Consider the following 20913-nt stretch of genomic DNA (forward strand, 5'->3'; position numbering starts at 1 on the left):
TAAACATAAATTATTTATTATTTTCAATTTTTATGTTATAAGAAAATTTATTAATTTTAAGCAATTAAAATAAAAATGAAAAGGGCATCTCCACTCCTCCTCCTATCTTATTGCGGAAAGAAGTTTTTTTCTAGTAAATTTTGGTGACGTTTTTATACCCTATCTCTTTCCATTGAATTAATTATCTTCCTACCTAATTCCTGGTAAATAAATAAAGGCTAATAAGCGAAGTAAAAGATGGTCATTAAAGAGTGGTCCTTTGGGAAAAATGCTCTTATAGAAAATACAACATGTCTATTGCTGAAGTAATAACAAGAAATTTAATAATAATACTATATATGCTGACATATGCAAGGAATTACTTTTCCTTTTGCTTCCACTTAAAGGTATAGTGATTGAAACCATTAACTAAGCAACAATCAAATGAACCCAATCCTTCCCAAATAGTTAGAGCTGGACAAAAGTGTAATTACAATTTCGCAATAAAATTCCTCCATTACATTGGAATGTTATCTATACGTACTTGCTCACGAAATTGTGCATAGAGGGTTCTGGATAAAGAAATAAATTAAAAATTATGGCATGGCTTGCCAAAATAAACCTGTGGCTCTAATTTCGCTGACGGTCTCGAGTGAATAATTTATTAATTTATCATATAGTTTAACATAGGGTGTTCTGTCATCAGTTGTACTTTGAGAATAATAATAATAAATAAATAAATAAATGCAGCGCAGGAGAGAAATAATCACCCACTTTGTAAAGTTTTATCCACACATTTATTCAAATCTATGGTCTGCTTCCCTTAAAATGAAAAAGACAGCTACTGGTGACCACAGAAAGCCATTATTTCGAGGACAATATATATATTGTCAAAATAGTGACACAAGAACCACTTAATACGAGAAGTTTCTGAGATTTCAAATTTAATATATCATGATAAATCTTCCCATTATTATAAACTCATATCCGTAGCCTTGTTTGGAATTGACCAGGATAGGAGCCTAAGTTTCTTTACCAGCAATGACTAAAACATATTGAAATATAGATTTATACGTTAATAAAAAGATACTTATATTAATTCCATAAGAAATAGATATCACAGAAAATACCTTGGCTTCATGATCAGATTTAAGTTATTTATCTTCCGTTGCACATTGAGTCACAATTAGAAGTACTAATAAATTCAAAAAGCACCAATAAAGATATTATTCATTACTAATTGAACCAAGTTTTGTAAGCCGTGTCATTTGTTTTGTCTTTTCTGTTCAAAGAAAATGTCTGAAAATCAATGAGAGGTAAGAAACGAAACTTTTATGGGGAAGTGAACAAGGTGTTGATGAATATGAGTAGACTTGTGAAGCTTCACTGAAACAGAAAGCATAATGCGAGTTGCGAAAAGGGGTCCAGAAGTGCCTAGCTATTTTTTATGTGTGCTTCTTAATTAGGAGTCACCAGAGAAAGATATAAAGGAGAGACGTAGGACCCTGCCACCCAAATTCTGCCTGGAGCTCATGCGTCCCTAACCTGTTCCTTTTGCCAGAGTAGAATGACAAAGAAAATTTTCCAAAAGATTCCAAAACTTTTGCCTCACAACTCAAAACTCAATATCATCCACAACCGTTCCTTTTATTTATTTATTTATTTATTAATCTTATCCTTACAAGTCACTCAGGCTAATCAAGTTACTAAACTAATGCATATTAGGTAATCCAAATAAACTAGAAAACGCTCCAAGAATATTCAAATTGTTTCTTTTGCTTTTTTGCTTAACGACTTCTGTATCTCTCTACGTATTCCGTATTCCTGAGAAAAAGCTGCTATTCTCATCCAACTAAAAAAATGAAAGCTACAGTTAAGGACAAGGCCTCTTCACATACTTAATCATTGTCTCATCCACGAGAAAGAAACAAAATATTTAAAAGGGCTCATTATGCTTAATTCAACAAGAGAGGAAATTGAGTGCGTAGAAATGAACATTTTAATAATGGACGTGAGATAAGTTAACATTTTAATTATTGTTTCATATTTTGGTCTAGACAAAACTAATACCCAAAGCTAACTATTAATGGAGCATGAAATTGAATTGAGGGAAACTCTAAAAAAGTGTAGAGAGGTAACAGTAACAGTAGGAGTGTAGGAGTATTTGCGTGTTGGTTTGTAAGTGTGGTTTCTGGAATCGACCACGGGCTATGCAACGCATAATGCAAGAGGAAGCGACACGTGGCGTATAAGTGTCGCGAGTTGAACGTGATATTTAGAAGTGTTGACAATGGCACCGCCCGGCCGCAAGGACCACGTGGAATTGGGTCCCTGTCCCTGCTTGGGTTATAAGTTAAAAGTTAAAAGGAAGTTGTATTGGAGTGGTGCGCGGAGCATGGTCGGCTTGGGTAGGAGTGGTTGGAGTGACGCCAGGTAGGAGAGGGGCAGTGAATGATTGGTCCCTAGGGCATAAAACATTAGGCGGATGGGAGTGGGACCCGCCACCCACCTTAGATGAATTAACTGGAACTCATTCCGCTTATAAATCCGCACCTTCCTCCTTCCTCCTTACCCTCTCTCACTCTTTCTTTCACTCACTCACTCACTCACTCACTCACTCGCTAGAACAAAGGAATCCGATGGAGGGCAAGGAGCAGGACGTTTCCTTGGGAGCCAACAAGTTCCCGGAGAGGCAGCCCATTGGGACGGCGGCGCAGAGCCAAGACGACGGAAAAGACTACCAGGAGCCGGCCCCCGCGCCCCTCATTGACCCCTCCGAGTTCACCTCATGGTCTTTCTACAGAGCAGGCATAGCAGAGTTCGTTGCCACTTTTCTCTTCCTCTACATCACCATCTTGACCGTCATGGGTGTCAACAGGTCCCCTTCTAAGTGCCAATCCGTCGGTATTCAAGGAATCGCTTGGGCCTTCGGTGGCATGATCTTCGCCCTCGTTTACTGCACCGCTGGCATCTCAGGTTTTTCCATTTCTCTTTACCATCATATCAACACTTTAGGCTGAGTGAAGTGGAAAATTGAAATTTGAAGAACGTTGTTGCTGTTGCAGGGGGTCACATAAACCCGGCGGTGACGTTCGGCCTTTTCTTGGCTCGGAAGCTGTCGTTGCCTAGGGCGGTGTTCTACATAGTGATGCAGGTGTTGGGTGCTATTTGTGGTGCTGGCGTGGTGAAGGGTTTTGAGGGAAAAACGAGGTACGGTTTTTACAAGGGTGGTGCTAACTTTGTTGCCCCTGGTTACACCAAGGGTGATGGCCTTGGTGCTGAGATTGTTGGCACCTTTGTCCTTGTCTACACCGTTTTCTCTGCCACCGATGCCAAGCGTAACGCCAGAGACTCTCACGTCCCCGTAAGTCTCTCTTTCTTTAATTAATTCATTTCTTCTGCTAACAAGTTTCTTTTACTAATTATTTGTGTTGGTGTGTGAGTAGATTTTGGCACCCTTGCCAATTGGGTTCGCTGTGTTCTTGGTTCACTTGGCCACCATCCCCATCACCGGAACTGGTATCAACCCTGCTAGGAGTCTAGGTGCTTCCATCATCTTCAACAAGGACCTTGGTTGGGACGATCATGTAAGTGGATGTGGATGGATGATTTTTCAGGAAAAGGGCTCTCTCCACCGTCTGATCTCTGATGCTAATGGATTGTTACTTTTTTTGTGCAGTGGATCTTCTGGGTGGGACCCTTCATTGGTGCAGCCCTTGCGGCTCTTTACCACCAGGTTGTAATCCGGGCAATTCCCTTCAAGTCCAAGTGATGATTGAATCAAACGGTTGAGCAATGTTTGTGGCTTTCGGTTTCATTTTCATCTGTTTTTAATCTTAAGTGGTTGTATTTTGTATGTAAAGATGTAAAATTATGAATGATTATTAGGGGGTGCATGTGTCGCGTCATGGGCCACAGTTATCCTCTACTTTTAAGTTGGAAGAGGCCCAGCTCATGTGTGTGATTGTGTATTTTGCCAAATCAAAAATAACACCAGAGTCATATTTATGCATCTTTTCTTTTGATTAAATTTAATTTCCTCTAGACCTCTCTGTAATATTTGTCCTCTTCCCCCAAGTATATGCCAAGGTTCGGTTTCTTTATCCACGCCTGTGCCCGTTATAACTTGCTTTGGATAATTGAAATAGGAGTGGGGTTCGGTAGGTGGGTGGGTGGATCATTTCTATTGCCTAATGCGGGACCACTCCATTCGTCAATAATGCACGTCTTCTAGTGTTGTCCATTTTAATAATGATTTCTGATCATAGCCTTCAGAAGCAAACACACACTACTTTTATATTTCTTCTAAATCAAATTAGGGCAAGCTTGATCTTATCCATGGGATTGTCATTTCCTTCTAGTGACTTTCATGGAATCCTTCACTAAAAAGATGTGACACTTGGGCTCGGTAATTGTGACACACTTTCATTTTTATTATTGATTAAAGTCTATTTAAAATATGAATTTTGTTAGATTCACTTTCATAAAGTGAAAAAACTTATACACACCATCGTAAAAATGTAGTCCAAGTCGGATGAAGACCCTTCTCCCCTATAGTATGTAATTTTATTCTTACATGATTTAATCTTAAGCAATGAGGAGTTCTTGTCTTTTATATTAAAAGATATTCAAGTCTTAAAGAGTGTTTTTGTTCTCTATAATGATATTATCCACTCGAATAATACTGTTTTCAATAAAATAAATGTGGTTTGTGGTTTATACCCAAAAAAAAAAAAAAAGAGTATACATCAAAATAAAATTTCTTAATAAAATTAGTGAATTTCCATATTTAAAATCAATGCTCAACCAGCGGCGGTAAATGACTAATTTTCTCAACTTCATCCTTATATTTAATGTTTGAAATTATTTTCTTGATAAATTAGATTCTATGTAGTAATAGATGTTATGTGAATTATATAGAGAGCAAGAGAGAAAAAATATTTGTATTATTTCTTTCCTGGTACATAGCTATATTGTTTTTAGTCACAACAATATCTATTTTATTTTAAACTTATCTTTATCTTAATTATAGAAAGAAAAAAGTTGTAAAAAATATGCGTGAGAGTACAATAATTTCATAAAAGAAAAAGAAAAGGGATATGTAGGAAACTCAGCCACTGAACTCAACCTCAATTGATTTAAAATGAAAACTAATTAACGTTTTCAAAATTTCACGTGATTTTTCATTCCGAAAGCAACACTACTCCGTAACACCAACAAATTTCAATAACGTCTCTTGCGGGGATGTTTCCCTTTGGCCTACTCGCAGCTGTCTTGATGTGTCCGAATTGTTCTTTTCTCTCCTTTGTTTATCTTTCAAATTTAACTGTTGTTTTCTCCTAAAACCATCATTACTTCTTTCCTGTATCCTCTTGTCATTTTTCTGTTTCGTCCTATCCCAAGAAGGATTCATTATATGTGTCATGGTTTCATTGGGATGTATTTTTAAAACTACAGTAGCCAAGATGCTCAATCAACATGTTTTTGCTTAACCTAAATTTTGGAACATGTAACAAGTTGTTTTTATATATTTTATAGAAAATGGTTCTTTCTCACAATTCAAGGTGCTCCTCATTTATTATAATTGAAAATTTCAGTAAAGAAAGAATAAGGTATAACTACTATGCTGCCAGTGCTGAAAGTTATATACAATATTTTGTTTAATATGGCAGGTCTTAGAATTGCTTATTTGAATAACTTGACACATATTTGGATAATTGGATACTCAGGTTTTATTTTTAGAACATGGTAGTAATGATCACATGTTATGAGGAGACAAACTCAAATTATATTTATGCATAAGATGACGAACCCTTTTATAGATAATAATGAGCTTTTGTATATTAAAAAAATAAAAAGAAGCTCTTGTATATTTTCGTTTTTAATAAGATGACAGGACATTGTCTTTTTTCTAGAAACAAAGAAAAGATATATAAATTCTAATTGATGATAAAGTATCTTGAATATGCAAAGAAGTTTGTTCTGTTCTTTTAATTTAACAAATCTTATTAGAGATGCTAAAGCTGCTCTTCTGCACATTTTGTTTTTATGTCTTCTTGAATCTATACGATTGCTTTTGGACCCCAAACGTTCATGGAACAGAAATGCTATATTGTTACATGACTTTTATGTGGAAAAAAAAATACATATTTATGTCACTCTATATATAGACATCAAATAATTCGAATCACTTTAAAATTCTTGAATTTTTATAAAGAGTTATATATATAGACACCTTTTTATTTGTTTATTTTATGTAATCCTGTAAAGAATCTTACTTGAAGATTTATGTTCCTAAACTATTTTAAGTTCAATAATAAAAAAATGGTTCGGAGAAATTAAATATCTTAAAAGATTTTTTTATATAAATAAAAATTTATTCCAGTTATAATAAATTAATATTATACAAATAATTGATTATTAATCAAATGTTCGTTGTTTGTTAAAATAATATTATACATATAATTGGGTGCAAAATATATTATGAATTATGATTTGGTTCATGATATATACACCTCTTTTTTTCTATAAGTACACCTCCTTTAAAAAAAATTAATTTTACATCTACAACATTTAATTTTAGTACTTTTTTTTCACACACTATTCCTCTTTTTTTTTTCAATTTTTACATGTATCCTCTTTACCTTTTTTTCACTTCACCTATTTTGATAGCATGTGAAAACAAAAAGAGAAAAAAAAATGTGTGAAATAAAAAAATAAAGTAGAAAATTAAAAGTTAAAGGTGTAAAATTAAAAAAACTAAAAAAGAAAACAATATTTTATAATTTTTTTTTTAAAAAAGAAGTGTACTTATAAAAAAAAAAGAGGTGTATATATCATGAGCCTTATGAGGCACGGCCTAGCTAGGCCCAACACAAGCAGCCTTGTTTGTTTTTGTTTTAGTTGGATGGGACCGAGCCATCCACAAAGAGATGAGCAAGCTTGAACATTTGGGAGCACATTTGGGAACAGGTTTTTGTTAAATATATTTCCCTTCATTAATTATACTTCTATTACTCTTTTTTTCTTCTTCTTCCAAATATTCTTTAATTTTATTTTTATTTTATAATTTTTAGACTTCACAAATCCCTTCTTTCTAGAAGTATGAAAAATATACTTTCGGAAAGTGTTTTTTCAAAATTTTAAAAAAACAAATTAATTCTGAAATCAACGAAATTATACCTCATGATTAGACGTCTTTGGAAAAATTCACCAAGTTCTTTATTTTTATGTATAATTATTGTTGTATACGACATATAAAATAAATTACAAAATATGTATTAACACATTAACTCATACCTTGTATCTATGGAGCAGTGAAGATGAAGTAAAAAAAATGGAATTTAAAGAATGATGAAGTTGAGAGTGAAAAAGTAGAACTTAAAAATTATAAAGATGGTGTATGATTGTCTTAATTGTTAAAGAGAGAAATCAAGAAGAGAAAAAAAAAATAAGATACAGTGATCAGAGAAAAATGGAGTAGAAGAAGAAAAAGGATGAAGGAAGGAAGTGAATGATAAAGATAATTTTAAAAAGGAAATTTTGAAAGAAAAAAAAAAAGAGAGAGAGAAAAGAAGAGTATTTATAAAAAAGGTGTATATATCAATTGCCTTGGCAAAGTACTGTTTTGGGCCAAATGAGCAGCTTCCCTCATCTCTTTTGTGGGCTGGACTGATCCAACTAAAACAAAAACGGCTCATGATAAACACACCTCCTTTTTTAAAAAAAAATATATAAAATGTCTAAATTATCCTTAAAAAAAATAAAATTATTAAATTTACACCCCCTTCCTCGCACCCCCTTCCCCGCACCCCACACCCCCCTTCCCCGCAAGCAGAACGGGCCGTACTGCAAGCAGAACGGCCCGTACTGCAAGCAGAACGACCCGTACTACTTGCAATGCGGCCCGTTCTGTTTGCAGTGCGGGCCGTTTTGCAAGTAGTACGGCCCGTTCTGGGGCCGTTCTGTTGCAGTACAAGCCACCGCGTCACTTTTAAAATGACTATCTTATGACTGATTTTAAAACCCCGATTTTAAAAGTTATTTTTGTAGTAATCTTTCTTTCCATAGAACAAGTAAGAGTCTTTCTCTTACAAGACCACCTGCTGACATTGCGCACCCCTCTTCTTTTTCTTTTTGGCACTCCTCTTTTTCTTTTTTTTTTCCCGCACCTCGCACACCCCTCTTCTTTCTCTTTCTGACACTCCTCTTCTTCTTCTTCTTACTATTACGGAAAGTTCTTTTCAGAATTATATAAAAATGTTTCGGAAAATACTTTCCATAATATTAAATTCTTATTCCGGAAAGTATTTTCCGGAAATGTTTTGTTACATAATTCCGGAAAGTACTTTCCACAATATTAAAGTTACTATTACGGAAAGTTCTTTCCGGAATTATATGAACAATAATTTTACTATTCCGGAAAGTACTTTCCGGAATGCTAATGACTGTAAAAGTACTTTTCGAAATGCTAATGACTGTAAAAGAGCCTTTCTTATGCTGGTTATGGTGGGGGCTAGTCCTTTTTTTCTATTCAGAATGACTGTAAAAGTATATTGCTTAATAACATTGAGCGGAAAGAAGCTTTGGGAAGAAGATGGGTGTGGAGTGTGTGGGGTGCGGGGAAAGAGGGTGGGGGAAGGGAGATGTAAATTTAAGAATTTCATTTTTTAAAGGGTAATTTAGACATTTTATATATTTTTTTTAAAAAAGGGGTGTGTTTATATGAGAGTGGAGGTGTGTTTATCGCCGGCCAACAAAAACAAGCAACACTGCTTATGTTGGGCCTAGCATGGCCCATGGCCAAAATCATAGCACATTTTGCACCCGCGGGAATCTCTTGCTCACGCAGACGCACGTCGTGCTAGGCGAATGGAAGCTCCGAGCATGGCGGCGAAGAAGCGCACAGTGTTGCAGTTCTCTTCTTCACAGAGCCTTTCGGCGAGGGTTCACCCTCTCGTTGTCTTCAACATCTGCGATTGCTATGTTCGACGTCCCGACCAAGCCGAGCGCGTCATCGGAACGTTACTCGGCTCCATTCTCCCCGACGGAACCGTCGATGTCCGTAATTCCTACGCCGTTCCGCACAGCGAATCCGTCGATCAGGTCCTGCACACTCTTTCGCCCGCATTCCGTTTTTACATCTTATGGACCATACATTATTTTTATCTTTCAACTCTTTCGCATAGATGGTCCTTATTTAGGTTGTGCATCTATTTTTTCTGAATATCGATTGTATTGCATTTTTCTTTTGTAAGGGAAATAATACTTTTATTTATTTATTTTTCCTTACAGGTTGCCTTGGATATTGAGTATCACCATAGTATGTTAATATCCCACCAGAAGGTGAACCCAAAGGAAGTTATAGTTGGATGGTAAGTCCTATTCTCTCTCTCTCTCACTCACTCACTGATAAAAGTCACTATTTCAAACTTCTGTGCGTTGTATTCACAACTGCGTGTCAATAGGAATATGAAAGTCCATGAGTGGTCTTTGTTTGTTAATCGTGTGAAGTCGAATCATCAAACTTGATCTCAATGTAATTTAAAACCTTTATAGTTTTTATAGGATGATTGTCAGAGATATCTGGTTATGGAAAAATAATAATAATGTATATATAGGATTGCAACTCTTACCTTATGAATTAGATAAAACTTAATTTCTAAGATAAAACTATTTGGGTTCTTGTCTTTCGTAAATAGATCGTTATCGGGTCACTTAGCTATGTCCCGTCCTTAACATGAGCAAAGTGTGTGCGAAAATTCACATTAGCCAACGATATAGTCAAAATAAGAGTTTTCATAATCTTACTAGTCACGATTCGGATCTTAAGATTCGATACCATTAGGCTAGCTACCGATTGGCATCATAAGATGAATCTTAAATAACTTTGTATCTTACGATACAAAAATGAAGCTGTGCAATTTCTTATCATCTATACGATTCAACAATTCATTTTTTTTTGTCACTCACTCATTCAATGCATATATTATATTTACCTATATAACTGTGTCGTTTTCATTCTTTTAAACTAAAGATTTCCTAAACTTGGATATAATTAATAATTTTGTTAGATAAGACTTCTGCTTAAGTTATCTTATCTATTTCTAGTTTATATTTTTTACATTGAAGACTATATATCATCTATGATATATTAGAAATGATTGTTAATTTTTCATTGACTCCAAATTTTACGATTCACAATTCAAATCGCTGTTTGATAACCTCAGCCAAAATAATATATTTAAGTGCAGAGTAACTGTAACACTATTAGCTAGCTTTTGAGGTTAAGTAAGGTTCAAGCCTAAGTTCTAAGAATAGTATTGGGTTCTTTATGCCCTAGTGGTTCAAGTAATAGTTTTGTAAATGTGGATTCGCTTATTGGTATGCGAAAGGACTGCTGAGCTGAGTATGTTTTGTTTCTTCTATTTCTTCTTACTTTTACGTTCTAAGGAGAATGCCCTATACCAGTTTCTTTACCTTTTTTGTGTAGAATAAGCAGGGCTAATTTTTGGTTACATTATGCAGGTATTCAACTGGTCTTGGAGTAACCGGTGGTAGTGCATTAATCCATGAATTTTATTCTCGAGAAGTGCCCAATCTTATCCATTTGACTGTTGACACAGGATTCGCAAAGGGAGCAGGTACCATAAAAGCATATGTTTCAAACAACTTATCGCTTAGAGACCGACAAATTGCTGCACAGTTTCAAGAAATCCCATTAGATCTTCGTATGGCTGAAGCTGAACGCATTGGATGTATGTATTATTGGACTTCATCTCTTATATTGCTGTTTTCCTTTTATAAAGCTCTCTTTCTTGCGTAAAATACTTGTAAGTTGTAATAGCTTATGCGCTTGCCTTCACCAATTCATGAATTTGTATAGAGAGAAGTGCATTAAGTTTCATTTTTCTTAAACAAAAACTGATTTTGCTATTGGTTGCATTCTCAAGAAAATCTCGCCTGATAAAAAGTATTTGGACATAATTACATGGTTTTTCAGCTCTTAATTATGTAATGTAGAAATCCCAAGACTTTGCTGAAAGGACTATTTCTAAGCTCTTAATCTTTACTGCTTCATCAGTTCATCATCCTTTTGGGATTTCTTACCTAAGTCATTTTTTACATGGCAATTCCAGCTAATAATGAATTTGTAATTTTCTGTTTAGAGCTGAATTGTTGACATTATAGAGAGAGTGATATGGGAAACATTGGGGGATCACAAGATAGCCTAGTGAAGCTGTTCTATCTTTCTTAGAGCCACTTAGAAAGCCTAGTGATGTTCTACCCGAGTTTCAGAATATGAAGTCTAACTAAATAGACTAGTATGTATAAATTTTATTGCTAAAGATGATTGCCGATTTCATTTAGAGGTAATTTGTTATTAAGACTGTTTTCTTTTTTGTAAAATTCGGGGTGTTTTAAGAATGTAGTTGTAAAAGATCGTGTTTTTGTTGCATGTTGATCATGAGTCATGACCCAAAATAAAAAGCGATCTATATTCCTTTTTGTATTTGGGAACAGTGGTATATACGCTTTTTGCCTTACGTTTTGTAAAATGAATCGCTCAAAACGTGGTGGGGTACTTTCTTGTAAGCAATGTGTTTGGGTGTGTGCCCAAGTCTTTGGACCAGCCTCTTGTAGGTTCGGTAGAAGTAAAGCAACCAATTTTTTGTTGTCACAATTTGCAATAATTGTTTTCCTTTTGTGCATTTTGATGGATCATAACTCCCAAATTTTTTAGAATATCTGTTCAGATGGACAGTTGACAAGCTTTTTGCTGCATTGATGTATTTTTGTTCCTTTGTGTCCTTCTGCGTTAATAAAAAAATGTTGGGGTCTACGGGGGGTTGGGGGGAATGCTTCTTAGTTGAAACTTGAAAGACTGGTTGAGGTCTGTACATGGCGGAAGTATATATAATTTTTTTTTATCTATAGTTGAGTTCATTTGTTTATTTATTTATATTTATATCATGGAAGAAAACTGTCCTTTATGTGATGTTTTTCTCATTCTTATCTACCATTAGTGTCTTGTGAATATAATTCAAGAAATGTTCTTCAACTTGAATGATTAAAAACCTGATTGTTAACTCTGGTCATGTCATGATAGATGATACTCTGAAGGCAACTGCTATTGACAAAATCCCCTCTGATTTAGAAGGGATGGAAGCGTCAATGGGACATCTATTAGCCTTGATTGATGACATCCACAAATATGTTGATGATGTTGTGGTATGTTGCCATTGCCTCTAGTCATTCTAATCATGCTTTTTTTAGATGGCAATTCCAGCAAATGATGCTGTCATTCATGATTTTATTTCTTTCATATCAGGAAGGGCGTATTGATCCAGACAACAAAATTGGGAGATTTATATCAGATGCTGTTGGTTCCCTTACCAAATTGCCATCATCAGATTTTGAGAAGCTTGTGAATGACAGCTTGCAGGTTAGATTGGGTTTTGGTCATGATTTATTCCAACTAAATAAAACGTGGGATATTTATTTACGTCAAAAATTATAAAAATCGATCTTTTGGTCTACAAAATTTCCTATGTTGGCTTATGAACACATATTCTCAGGCTTTTAGGGCTGACGTGAATGTTTCATCCTTTCAGGATCACCTGCTCTTGCTATATTTATCAAGCATCACTAGAACACAGCTTAGCCTGGCTGAAAAGTTGAATACGGCTGCTCAGATTTTGTGATTCTGTCCTTGATCAAATGCAATTTTGCTTATAGAAGTTACATTCTTTTTTTGATTTCTCCCCAAAACTTGGAATATCAGCTTTTGTTTATTCATTTATTTGTTTTGAAATAGTAAATTGTTGAGCTTATTATTGCAAAAGTCGGTTTTTTGTTTGAGGTCACTATGGAGTAACTAGTCATGCACTTGGCTAATTTGTCGCCTTGAAAAATAAAAAATAAAATAGTGAGATCCCTTTCTCCGCTACATATGTATTAGACTATTTAATGTTTTATCAGTGTTTTTATAAAGCTAAATTCAATTTTGTCGTCGTATTTTAAAGGGTGTCAGTATCTTTTTTATTAACTAAATAAAATAGTGTCGATGAAATGTGAGGAATTGGAGTCACTTGCGGGATTCATAAGTTGTTGAGTTGGAAAAAAGTGAGTTGTAAATTGTAAAATTAAGTGTTGTATAATAGTAAATTTCACTAATAGCAGGTTTGGACGTTTGGTTAAAGGTTATTGTGTGATTCTTTAGGTTTCTTTTTAAGCTAACAAATATAGCTTCTACGTTTTTGAGTATATATATAGGTTTTGTGTTTTTCAATTAGTTTGACATAAAAAATCAAACATACATTACTTGGGCTGATGATATGATTCCAAACATAGAGTTAAGGTATATAAAGATAAAGTAGAAAATATTAGGTTGTAGATGTTCTAAAAAATATAATATTTTCGTTGGTCGAAAAAATTAATAACGGGTTCAAATTATACCATGTCTGTGTAATTAATCAGTATTTTTACATTATTTTGAATCAATGATGATTGTTGACGGACGTCTCTTGGCCATCATTTTTGGTGTTGTTTATTCCCTTTAACTAAACGAGTATGATTTGACTTCAAATTATAAAATAAAAGATAAAGTACAGAAATATAAAAAATAGATAGCATTCTTTATTTTAAAAGAGACAATAAAAACAAGGTTTAATATATTGATAGACCTTTTTTTTAAAATTTTTTTTAATTCGATCCTTAAATTTAAAAGATTATAATTAGGTTCTAATCTTTTACATTTTTTATAATTAAGTTTCTGGAGTTATTTTTTTTGTTCAACTAAAAATTAATGTGTGCTTTAAGATGGTTTAAAATTGTAAAAAAATAATAATTTGTGAGATCTTACTCACATCAAAATCCTAATTATAAAAAATTGTAGAAGACGAATGGTTTAATTATACATATTTTTTTTTATTTTAAAGACCTAATGAAAAATTAACAAACAAATTAAGGATCCGTAAGTGTATTAAACCTGAAAATTAACAAATATGATCTCATTATGAGTGATAAAATAATGAAAATAGGTTTTGTGAAAAGAAAAGAAAAACTTTTTTAAGTTTAACATGTTACTTGATGACTTTGTCATTAACAGCTTTACATATTGGCTAGAATTATAATTCTACAATTCACGATAACCTTTTACCAACTATCGAGTTGTTAAAATATATAACGAAGTTGAAATTGGGTCTAGTTGTTTCCCTTCCCGGATTTGTAGGAATAGCCACTCACTTCTCAGTTGTAATATATATTGTCTACAGAATTAGTGCAGTTTGCACAATTCACATGCATTATTGGTCATTGCAACTTATTTTTCCAATTAATTAACATGATTCCTGGGTAATGTCTGCATTATATTTTCTTATGATACAGGCCGGAGGAAAAAAAAAACCCTTGTTTTTATTATGGTATTTACATAATATTGTTCATTCATCTACTCTTCACTCTAATGTACTTGAGTCCTGGTAGCAATAAAATAAAATTAAAAACATGTCAGGATATGTATTTTACATGGTTTTAAATTCTTATACAAAATTATGAAAATATGAATATCTATTTTTATCCCCTCATTTACCCCATACCTCCCAGCTTGTTAGGATGTGAAGAGAAAATGAATAGAAGAAAAAATAAAACTAATTTTATCTTCTATTGTTTAGATCAAGAGAAAAATTGAGACTTCTTTTAGAGAAGGAGAAAAAAAATGATTGAGTAAATAAATAGGTATTTTTGTTAATTTTCTCCCTTTCCATTATCTTTACCAAATGGGAAAAATAAAATTTATTAAATCAATGAGATATTCTTTTAAATTTATTTTTCTCCCATCAATCAAATGATTAAAAATATAGCTACTCCCTCAAAGTAAAGCATGGAATAATGGAAGAAAGTCAAAGGTGAACGCTAAGATCTACTTTCATAATTTCATTACCTTTTAATTCAATGGACTCAGCTCATCTAAAATGAATAAATCTGTGAAATAAAGGTACAAGTGCCTTTTTATAAATTAAATATTAGTTAAACTTAAAAATACTTTAATGTAAAATAACAATAAATAAACACTTATTTGATCACTTTACACAAATTGTAACAATCTACTACTAAACTAAGTTGTGATGAGAAAAGGTTCCAAGATTCCCACTAGCATGCATGGGAACTAGGACACCGTGGCATGACAAGAATGACAGTATATATAAATGGTGGAAGCAACTTCTCCCACTCATAGACAGTGTTGACATTATTGACTCTTTAGGACGGAATGTTTGACTGCTGGCAAGGCTATATGAATTGTTTAACCACTCTCACTATGTCTCGAAAAGCACATCCACATTCTAAGGATCGTAGTGTATCAGTATCTAACACTAATTAAAGAAGAAAAGGTGGTGCAACGTAGTGAAAGTGTTTTTGTTTCTATTTTTAATTGTTCCGGTTCCGCATGGTAGGTAGTTGTTCCGGTAAAAGCAGCGACAAAAGTGACGGAGACAAGAAACGGATGATACGGAGAAGGGTGGCGGCGTCATAGCTTTCACGCATGCATCATGCATTCATGCATGCCCTCCTTCTGTTTCTAGCTACACTTGAACACTTCCACTTCTTATTCCCCCATCCTATGTTCCTCACTCCTAACCTTAACCAACCCTTTTTCTTTTTCTTCTTTTTGCTCTTTTTTCTTTCTTTTTTAATCTTCGTGGAACACTACTCCTTACATACTTGGACAATCACAAAAGGACACATGCATCAGGCTACCTAAAAGCAAGGCCCCTTTACCGATCTTAAATGCACCTTTAGAAATATATTCATACCAAAATATCTCTTTCATACTTCTGTTCGTTTTAGGCCGGATGTTGGATTGCCGTAATAACTAAACCAAACTAATAATACACCTACAAACCTATAAAATATTAATTTTAACTTAGCTCTCAACTGAGCTCCTCTTATACTTTATTTTGTTTACTTGAATGTGAAATTCGTATAACAGAATATTTATGAATGATCTAAAGATAACATAATAATGGGTAATACAATAGATTAAACAACAATCACTATAATTGATTTTAATATAAATATTTAAGTTTAATTTAATCTTATAAAATCAATTTATAATATAAATATTGTTCTTAATTTATGTATGAAATCTTTAAACTCTATTTTAATTATATCATTAATGAATATAAAATTTTTAACAAATTATTAGTTCATATAGAACTTAGCTTAAATTACTTGAATAATATTTTTAATTTGAATCTAAAAATAAAAAAAATTAATTTGGTTTTTTAATCAACTAAGTTTTTTAATAGAATTTAGGTATCCTCAAAAGTAAAAATAAAGTTGGAAATAGTAAAAAAAAAATGGCATTGCGTTTAAAATCAGAATTTGGTTGCTTTGTTACCTTCTGGTTTCTCTGGCTTAATTACTTGCGGAAATTACTTGTTAGGTGCTTGGGGGCTAGCATGTACACCCAACAACTTGTGTCCAAAAACCTAGAAGTTAGAGCAGGCAAACCCCTAGCCTAGTGCCAAGTTTCAAGAGACAAATGACACTCGTGAATAGTAGAATATCCTCGGGAATTGTAGAAAGTGCACGGAAGAATGTGGTCTCTGTCCTTTCTTGACTACCAATCAAAATTTTCTATCACTGTTCTACCACAGTATCATTTCTTTTGGTTATCATGAATCGCATAGCCCTTGTTTCGTAGTAAAACATAAGAATAGACTAGAAAAACAAAATAGTTTTTCTATGTCTGTCTAGGCATTTATCCATAACATTACGTACATAGTTTTTTTAATCATTTCTTTTTTCTTACAACTAAACTGATCGAGAGAGAAATTTTTTTATACATTCCATTAATATTCAACTATTCTTTTTCACTACCTTTTATTTATGTTCATACAGTTTTTTTTCAATTTGCTTCTTTATTTTAAATCTAATTGTAATTTCGTTTTTAATCTGATATGATTCATTTTCACTTAATGATTTCTTATCTAATTAATACTATATTACAACTTTTAACTATTCTCCATGAACTTTAGCGGACAACCACTTCTTTTTAAAAGCAAAGTTTGGCGTAACTCACATGTCTGGATGGAGTTGGATCAATATGATAAGTAATTCTGTCGAAGCACTATGCATAGGAGATAAGACAACGAAAACTGCACAAACATACATAAAGGCAATATGTATGTATAACAGTATAAATTTTAGGAGTAAGTGCACACACTTTACTGAAAAACACACTGTGTTGTGTCTAAGAAGAACTCGAGGAAATAAAAATTAAATGTAGAATCATATCAAATAAAATATGGTTAAACTTCAATTAGTGAAACTTGTAAGTTCACTGCCCCAAGACACCGAAATGTTGAACAATGGCTGCTTTTGCGCATGACTTTCTATTTCTTTATTAGCGTGAAAAAACACCAGTCCATATGAAATACATCAATCAAATCCACATGTAATGAAAGAAAGACAAGATTCAAATGATATTCTATAGATATTGTAATTTTACCTTTTTAGTGAAAACACAACACAATTATAAGTATAACAAGTGTGCCGTGTGTTTTCATTCGAAAACAGTAACAGAAATACTTAATACATATAAAATAGCACGTACCTAAGTTTTGTCTACAATTAATGGTCCCTCACATTCCCTAAATGCAAAGCAGACAGAACGTTGAGTGTAAGATCTGTGATCCCCACAAACACAATACAAAAAAATAAAATAAAATAAAATAAAATAAAAGGACAGACAGAGATTATGGCATTAGATTATTGAGTTAGGGTATTATATATATGCACACGGGTTGTAACTTGTAATCTTTATGGTTCAGATAAGCTCAGAAGTAATAAAGTTTAGAGTAGAGAGAATCATTGAGAGGAATATATCTGGAAGCAAAATATGGACGAGGGCATGTCAGGCTTTTGCATCAGATCAGGAAGTGTCCGTGGCAAAAGTGGCAACACTGGCAGTGGCACTAAGTGTGGGCGTTGGAATCCCACCACTGAACAGGTTAAACTTCTAACTGAACTATTCAGGTCAGGGCTCCGCACCCCAAGCACTGACCAGATTCAAAAGATCTCCACTCAGCTAAGCTTTTATGGTAAGATAGAGAGCAAGAATGTCTTCTACTGGTTTCAGAACCATAAGGCTAGGGAAAGACAGAAGCGACGTAAGGTATCCTTTGATGACAAGGATGTCATTCGAAGAGAAAAAAACTCTATCATTGCTTCTGCACAATGTAAGTACTATGGTCTCCTTCCATAAATTTCTCCTTAAGTATTTATAGCAGAAGAGAATAAAAAGATAAAATGCATTAAACTTTTTCCTCAGTTAAAAATTAACTTACATATTAAAAAGGTTTAGTTCAGGTGATTGATAGTGAGCATCAGTTGTTGTAATTTCTTGATATTGAGTTTGATTTTTACAGAAAAAAAATTGAAAGTGAGAGAAAATTCTATCAGTGAGTCATGAGTCAAAACTTGACATCATATCTAATCCAAAATCGACATTAAGTTTATAGATCATTTTCACTTATATGTTTATCAACTTTTTTTGTTGTTGTTATTTATCGTATTCGGTATAGGATTTCATATTGGCACTTGCACTCTAATAATATACAATTTATGTTGGACACTTTTCCTTATTGCAGGTCTTGAAGATCAGATGTATCAAGTTTCAGAGCCAGATAGGGTGATTGAGACTCTTCAACTCTTCCCCTTAAACTCCTTTGGGGAATCTGAACCAGAGAAGCTGAGGTTTCATGCAAATGAATGTAGGGATGATAATACAATTTTTTCATACACAATGGGAGAACAAATGGAGCACCCACCATTAGACCTGCGCTTGAGCTTTCTGTAAACGAGGTCTCAGTCTTTTCTGTGGTGGTGGAGGGAGAAGATTTTCTTTTAATAAATTCATTGTTATTACTTACTCGGTGAACTTAGGTTTAGCATAAAAAGATAACATTAAGTGATGTAATGTATCATGGACCGTTAAAAAGAATATGTAGCTTCAGATTAATATTTACCTAGTGATCAGTTTTAGCTTCATCTAAAATATTATTCTAAATGCCTTGACATTATCCTGCATGTTCCTTCATTTTGGTTTTATCTCACTGAGTATACTCTGTTGGATTATACTTCTTTGGATAGTTGAATATTATGATATATATATGACTTGGGATTCTAACTTCTTTCCTCTCATGAGATGTCTCACATTGGAATGCATAAAGGATAACATAAGATTGTACTTTACTGTTCCACGAGTGCAAATGAGTCGTAGTCATACCTCAGGTCTGCTTCCATCTTTGAATATCATGAACACATTTACACAAACGAAACAATATATATATACACACTAATTGTATTTAACCAAGTTGGGGATATCATTCATCGTTATTCTCAAATAAATTTTATTTCAGAGAAAGAGGGACTTGGATTAATTATAAAGACCAGTGGTCTTACCCAGATTCACATGTAAGCTAGTTAGTCACGTCACGTGCAAGGGCAAATTATTAGCAGATGTAATAAAACTCAAATCAGCATGGAGTGATCATGATTCATGAAGGTTATATAGTTGGATGCAATTCTAAAGATTTAATCCAACTACCCAAGTATGTATATTATAAATCCAATCTTTTTTTCTTTCTTTCAATATAATCTATTAGCATATTACCTCATATATCTTATGGATGAGATATCGATAGATTTAGATTTTAAGTCTGAAATATGAACTCGACCTAAATCAGATAGTATAACATATGAGGAATCACAAAAGAAGGAGAGTTGACAGCAATGATATATTGATGATCATAATTCATAAGTGCAATCAACCGTTCACTCTTGACAGCAACATTGACTTCATTGATTCACCATTGCTCCCTGCATTTGCACATAATCTCGTTTTTCTTATACTGAGCATTGACTGTGACTTGACTGATCAACTTGACCGATCTTAGTTAACACTTCATTAATTAATGCAAGCATGGCAAGCAGATAATTGATGTATCTTATTAGTTATATTAATTCAAGCGAAATCCTGCAAACTTGTCAAGTGGTGGGTTTTGACTTTTGATCGGTGTATTTCTTTTACCGAACAATCTGTCTATCTTAATATTATTAAATTTAGAATAATCTCTAATTTTTTCTCTCCTCTTTTATAGGGATGATCATGTTATTATACATGTTAAATTCAAACATCTTAATATTACTAAACAATTGTTTGTTATTTTTTTTATCTTAAATTTTTAAATTAGAATCTATATCTTTGTTCACGTATCACATAAAGGTAATTTATATGTTTCTCATATATTTGTTAGGCCTAGCTATTTATAATTTTTATATATTGTATTATGTGTCTCTATTATGTTTTACTTTTAAAAAATGAGAGATTCTTAAACATCTATAGTAACTTATATTAAGTATATTGTTGAAATATTACATGTACATTGATTTGTCCATGTTGTATAATTATAATATAATTGAAGTAATTTTATACATTATAGTGTATTTTGTTTTTGTACATAATGTAGTAATAATCATCAAATGATATTCTTCTTTTCTATAAAACAACAGTAAATAACTAAATAACTGCAAAAATGTTGGATGGACAACATTTCAAAGTTAATGAACAAATCAATTTTGGAAAATTATGTTATTGTTCTTTAATTAATTATAGAAATCAAAAATAGAAGTAAAAATCCTTATTGTTTTCTCCAAGTTATAATTATAAATTTAGTAGCTAGGTCTAGTAGAAAAAAAATAATAAAAATAAGTAAAAATTTCATCAATCTCAATCAAAGAAAAAAAAAATACAAATACATGTTAATCTATTTAACATAATGTGTCACATAAATAAATTCAGACATGATATATCTCAACATATAAGGTTACCAAATATTTTAAAAAATAAATTCAAATTACTCTGTACAT

General features: G+C 33.0%; 3 protein-coding genes across 3 annotated transcripts; all 3 read left to right on the forward strand.

The window, feature by feature from the left end:
- The first annotated feature begins 2523 nt into the window (after nucleotides 1-2523).
- Nucleotides 2524-3991, forward strand: LOC109813872 (putative aquaporin PIP-type 7a). The gene is made up of 4 exons (XM_020378140.3): nucleotides 2524-2955; nucleotides 3045-3343; nucleotides 3426-3566; nucleotides 3659-3991. Exons 1-4 carry the CDS (start codon nucleotides 2619-2621, stop codon nucleotides 3749-3751), a joined length of 870 nt encoding a protein of 289 aa, XP_020233729.1. The 5' UTR covers nucleotides 2524-2618; the 3' UTR covers nucleotides 3752-3991.
- A 4742-nt stretch (nucleotides 3992-8733) lies between these two features.
- LOC109813900 (eukaryotic translation initiation factor 3 subunit F) lies at nucleotides 8734-12928 on the forward strand. Its single transcript, XM_020378189.3, has 6 exons — nucleotides 8734-9084; nucleotides 9274-9353; nucleotides 10507-10736; nucleotides 12089-12210; nucleotides 12311-12424; nucleotides 12594-12928. Exons 1-6 carry the CDS (start codon nucleotides 8851-8853, stop codon nucleotides 12681-12683), a joined length of 870 nt encoding a protein of 289 aa, XP_020233778.1. The 5' UTR covers nucleotides 8734-8850; the 3' UTR covers nucleotides 12684-12928.
- Nucleotides 12929-17454: 4526 nt separating this feature from the next.
- On the forward strand, nucleotides 17455-19374 carry LOC109813866 (WUSCHEL-related homeobox 5). Its single transcript, XM_029274460.2, has 2 exons — nucleotides 17455-18221; nucleotides 18633-19374. Exons 1-2 carry the CDS (start codon nucleotides 17882-17884, stop codon nucleotides 18839-18841), a joined length of 549 nt encoding a protein of 182 aa, XP_029130293.1. The 5' UTR covers nucleotides 17455-17881; the 3' UTR covers nucleotides 18842-19374.
- The last annotated feature ends 1539 nt before the right edge of the window (nucleotides 19375-20913 follow it).

Source organism: Cajanus cajan, chromosome 9 (genome assembly GCF_000230855.2).
Source record: "Cajanus cajan strain Asha chromosome 9, NIPB_CcT2T_4, whole genome shotgun sequence".
In the NCBI taxonomy this organism is placed as follows: domain Eukaryota; kingdom Viridiplantae; phylum Streptophyta; class Magnoliopsida; order Fabales; family Fabaceae; genus Cajanus; species Cajanus cajan.